This window comes from Ranitomeya variabilis, chromosome 1, assembly GCF_051348905.1.
Source record: "Ranitomeya variabilis isolate aRanVar5 chromosome 1, aRanVar5.hap1, whole genome shotgun sequence".
In the NCBI taxonomy this organism is placed as follows: domain Eukaryota; kingdom Metazoa; phylum Chordata; class Amphibia; order Anura; family Dendrobatidae; genus Ranitomeya; species Ranitomeya variabilis.
The window spans coordinates 264,661,484-264,666,925 of record NC_135232.1 but is presented as its reverse complement, the minus strand read 5'-3'; the positions used below and the strand labels follow the sequence as shown (position 1 = coordinate 264,666,925).

Below are 5,442 nucleotides of genomic sequence, written 5' to 3'. Positions count from 1 at the left end.
CTGTTTAGACAGGACAAAAATTGTGCATGAGCTTTCCTAGAAATTCTCATTTCTGCTCTCAGCATGTCTAATGGATTATCGGCAGTTCCTAAAATCAGACGGTGATGGCTCTGAGTATAGATAATTTAGTGCCTGTCACCTGCAGTCCTATGTAACAGACAGTGATAACTCTGAGCATAGATAATGTAGTAGAATTCGCCCACAGTCCTATGTAACACCACAGACAACACAGTGATTGCACTCTGAGGACAGATAATGAAGTCGATGTTACCTGCTGGTTTGGCTTTTATCCCAAGTTATATGGCAAGGCTCATAAAGGGTCGATATTGACTTTTAGGATTGCTACAACCAATAGGTGGCACTAGAATTTTAGTCGTCTTCCTCTCTGAAGGGGCTATTTGCATAACTGCAGTCCTGTGTAACACCACAGTTAACACACAGTGATGATTCTCTGAGAAAAGATAATGTAGTAGAAGTTACTTGCAGTCCTATGTAACACTGCAGATAATACACAGCAAGAAGTATTCTTGGATAGCAGGCCACACTGAACAGGACACAAGGGAGCCTGGAGGAGGAGTGACGCATGCCATGGAGCCATGGTAGACTGTATTGCAAGCTGGGTGTGTGCATGTACTGTAGGGGAATAAACTTTAAAGAAGCCCTCATACCATCAAAGATTTTATCTTCTTAATATATTGCAATCATCTAATTATATAGCCCTGTGTACTTACAATTGCTAATTTTGCCTTTCTACCCAGCTAATTCTTTTTTTTTTTTCTCTGCTCTATGTAGAAACATCAATTCTCTAATCCCTGAATTTATCATCCCCCCTCTCCAACTCCTGATCCAGCTGCTCCCTTCTCCTCCTGCCATAGACTTTTGCAGTAACTGATGACTCATACAGGGAAAATTGACCTCCTATTTCTACATAGAGCTTAGAAGGATTCAGCTAGTCAGTTTTTAATCATATGATGTCATAGACTTAATGGGAAAGAGGAGAATTACCTGGATAGAAAGGCAAAATGAGCAATTGTAAGTTCACAGGGCTATATAATATGATGATTGCAATATATTAAGAGGATAACAATTTTGAAGGGCGTGCTTCTGTAATCTGTTTTCAAAAAGTGCAGCCTACAAAGATTCAAGGCAACGCTAGTTTTCCGGGACACATACAATTCTATCTGCCTAACCTGTTTTGTTGAACTTGGACAAAGAAGCCTTTCTGAGCCAGGAAACCCCATTTAAAGGGCATATGCCGAATATTATCCAGTTTCATAATGTGTTCAATTTTTTTTTTTGTTTGTTTCAGTATGTTTATTTGGAATTTTTCAACATAACATAACATGAACAGTCTTCCAATCAGAAAAATAGAAAGAATTATTAAAAGATATTACAGTTGCTGAATGAAGGGAACAATTTAACACGGGGTAAATCTGACATACGAAAAGACAGATACGACACGAACTAAGGGTAAAGACATCAGGGCAGAGGACATCATTGCTGTTTACATGGCAAAAATATATACAATACGGAAGGCGGCATTATATTTTGGGTCACTACCCAGACGAGCTCGGGATCTAACCAAACATGTACATAGGAAATTGTGAGGGGTATGAGCTTAGATTCTTTAAAACAAACATGATAATGCATATAAATCTCAAGAAGGTTCATTGCACTACAAAAACAGCTGAAACTAGACAACTACCTATACACGTATAACCTCTTACAGGGACAGTGTAAGGGCCTGATTCAAAAGAGCGCTGGGGTCAAGGTCCAGCCAAGGATTCCAAGTTTGAAAAAAAACATTCCATTCATCATTTCTGGTTGCTTGAATTCGTTCATATAGTAGGATCCCATTTACTCTATCCTTAACTAGTGAGATAGAAAGCGCCGGGGCTCTCCATTTGGCAGCAATATGAATTTTGTAGCCATACAAATGGTGGTCACCAGTTTATGTAGACTCTTTGAAAACCCGGGATGCTTTACACCCAACAAAAAAACTGCGGGGTCCATGGGTACTGTTCGTCCATATATCCGATCTACAGTTAATTTAACCTCACGCCACAGAGCCTCGGCAACTGGACATGTCCACCAAATGTGGAGCCTATTGCCTGGGACATTGCAGCCTCTAAAGGAGTTTTCAGAAATATGGGGGTATATGGCATGGAGTCTTGTTGGAACATGATACGCTCTATGTAGTACTTTAATTGACGTTTCAGTCAACGATGTGTTCAATTTTTTTTAACCTACATCTTGTATCCCCTTTTTCCGCAGGAATATCTGAACAAGCACCAGAACTGGGTTTCTGGCCTGTCTCAGCACACTGGCCTTGCTATGGCTACTGAGAGCATATTGCATTTTGCAGGTTACAACAGGCAGAACACAACTTTAGGGGTGAGTGATACTTGGCTGATTTTAGGAGCCATACATCCATACAGTAGATGGATGGATATTTTTTCTTATGTGATGTATGAATGTTGTATTCATATTGGAATCTCACAATCCATGTACAACAGATCCTAATGCCGCCTTGTTAGATTTATTCACTTGGGTTGCGAGTTTTGTCACTTTTGTATCCGGTGTATGTGCTGTAGGACACTTTGCACTGTTATCGGTATCTGTATATGATCATCCTTATGGATCACATTTTTTCAGTGGGTATGCTCCATTGGATGCTGTCTTCCCTTAAAGCAATGGATAAATCAACCCACAAAGCTTTGCATGCCCCATACAGAGTTCTTGCTGTGTGCATCAGGCCTTAATATGTATGTAATACTTCTTGTGTCTGTGTTTGTGGCATTTATTTCAGGTTTGTCATTGTAATACAGGTAACAATAAACTATATTATCCTGCTCCGAGTCCCCTTTTCTGTATCACCAGCTATACAGTTTTTATATTCCCACTTATATTGAAGTTTGTGGGCCCTGTATGTACATTATTGTTAGAGAGTATTTGACATTTCCATTGTTGCTTGAAGCAAATTAACCCCTTTCTGACCTCGGACGGGATAGTACGTCCAAGGTCAGAAGCCCCGCTTTGATGCGGGCTCCGGCGGTGTGCCCGCATCAAAGCCGGGACATTTCAGCTGTTTTGAACAGCTGACATGTGCCCGTAATAGGCGCGGGCAGAATCGCGATCTGCCCGCGCCTATTAACTAGTTAAATGCCGCTGTCAAACGCAGACAGCGGCATTTAACCGGCGCTTCTGGCCGGGCGGCCGGAAATGAGCGCATCACCGACCCCCGTCACATGATCGGAGGTCGGCGATGCTTCTACATTGTAACCATAGAGGTCCTTGAGACCTCTATGGTTACTGATCCACGGTAGCTGTGAGCGCCACCCTGTGGTCGGCGCTCACAGCACACCTGCTTTTCTGCTACATAGCAGTGAACATCAGATCGCTGCTATGTAGCAGGGCCGATCGCGTTGTGCCAGCTTCTAGCCTCCCATGGAGGCTATTGAAGCATGGCAAAAGTAAAAAAAAAAAAAGTGAAAAAATAAAAAAAATATAAAAGTTTGAATCACCCCCCTTTCGCCCCAATCAAAATAAATCAATTAAAAAAAAATCAAACCTACACATATTTGGTATCGCCGCGTTCAGAATCGCCCGATCTATCAATAAAAAAAAAGCATTAACCTGATCGCTAAACGGCGTAGCGAGAAAAAAATTCAAAATGCCAGAATTACGTTTTTTTGGTCGCCGCGACATTGCATTAAAATGCAATAACGGGCGATCAAAAGCACGTATCTGCATTGAAATGGTATCATTAAAAACGCCAGCTCGGCACGCAAAAAATAAGCCCTCAACCGACCCCAGATCATGAAAAATGGAGACGCTACAAGTATCGGAAAATGCCGCAATTTATTTTTTTTTTTTTAGCAAAGTTTGGAATTTTTTTTCACCACTTAGATAAAAAATAACCTAGTCATGTTAGGTGTCTATGAACTCGTACTGACCTGGAGAACCATAATGGCAGGTCAGTTTTAGCATTTAGTGAACCTAGCAAAAAAGCCAAACAAAAAAACAAGCGTGAGACTGCACTTTTTTGCAATTTCACCGCACTTGGAATTTTTTTCCCGTTTTCTAGTACATGACATGGTAAAACCAATAATGTCGTTCAAAAGTACAACTCGTCCCACAAAAAATAAGCCCTCACATGGCCAAATTGATGGAAAAATAAAAAAGTTATGGCTCTGGGAAGGAGGGGAGTGAAAAACGAACACGGAAAAACAGAAAATCCCAAGGTCATGAAGGGGTTAACTCTCCATGATGCAGTCTTTTTATATATTTTTATTTCATTATTTTATTTTACATTACACCATTTTCCCTATACTACTGTGTTTCATGTTTTGGTAATAACAACATTTTTTTCCAGTTCTCTGGATCTTTTCAAAGATGATTTTCTGCCCCACCTAACTTTTATCATTGTGCCATGTCCCCTAGCCCTCCTCCGCTCCCCTGTAACTTTGATTTTCAAGGTCGATTTCGGTCTTTTCCAATGGATCATTATAGACCCCATTTTGAAGTTGACTTTAGCACCTATCAGCTGAGTGGTAGTGAGAAGTGACATTCATCCGGTTTTGCAGTTTATTAGCTATATATGTTATTGCATGGAGAATCGTTTCAGGTCCTGAACAGACATTGGGTTCTGTACCATTGGGCACACTTTCATGTGTAGGAGGAGTTGTGCTTTAATCAGAGTAAAGGTGAAGCATCACTCCTCTCCATGTCCCAGTATTAGCTGTCCGCTCTGATGTCCGTGTCCTGCGGAGTGCTTCTTTATATGTTAGCATGGCTACTTACCGTATTTGTGTATGTGTTGTTTGTTCTTTTTCACCAATGTGTCACTTCCCAATGTAACAGCATTGCCTTTTCTCCCACTTCTGCACTGATGATGTGACCTCATTACCCATGTGTTCCTGTTCCCCCTGCCATGCATTGTCTGTTGTTGCCCTCCCCTCCAGTCTCCAGCTTCCTATCTCCAGGTTTGTTCTAACACTCACCATTTGCCACAAGTCTGTGCTTGTTTCTTCAGCCAAGGCAGCTCTTTTCTTCCTGACTTATCTACCAGTTTTCCTCAGTCGGAGCATTAATCCCCCTGGTTTTGGAGTTAATGGTGGACAACATTCTACTTTAGATCGGTCTGACTGGTGCATGGTGACCCTTTCCATGGGGCTCTACTGGGTGTTCTTCTATTAACATTGCTGTCTTCTTCCAGGGATTGCCACAGAGCAGATTGTTGGGGGCTACAGCTATTGCGTGTTATATAAATTGACCTTTATGGACCTCTTTGTATAGACAAAAGCATAAAAAAACATAATTGGCTTTCCTGTCTTGCTAGATTTTCTACATTAGTTCTGAAACTTCTAAGGAGACTCTTCACCTTGGCACTAAGATCTGTTTTTCACGTATAATCACCCTAGCTGGTGCCCTCAGGCTGTC

The 5,442-nt window shown here is 41.4% G+C and overlaps 1 protein-coding gene across 4 annotated transcripts in view; it reads left to right on the top strand.

The window, feature by feature from the left end:
- The window catches only part of PI4KA (phosphatidylinositol 4-kinase alpha), a 149,392-nt gene that overhangs the window by 102,518 nt on the left and 41,432 nt on the right, over nt 1-5,442 (top strand). For 2 of the 4 annotated variants that reach the window (XM_077293429.1, XM_077293428.1), the window contains exons 29-30: nt 2,275-2,394; nt 4,965-4,985. In XM_077293429.1, the coding sequence (XP_077149544.1) occupies nt 2,275-2,394; nt 4,965-4,985 (141 nt within the window). The remainder of the gene's footprint in view (nt 1-2,274; nt 2,395-4,964; nt 4,986-5,442) is intronic. The other 2 variants (XM_077293431.1, XM_077293430.1) reach the window with 1 other exon arrangement.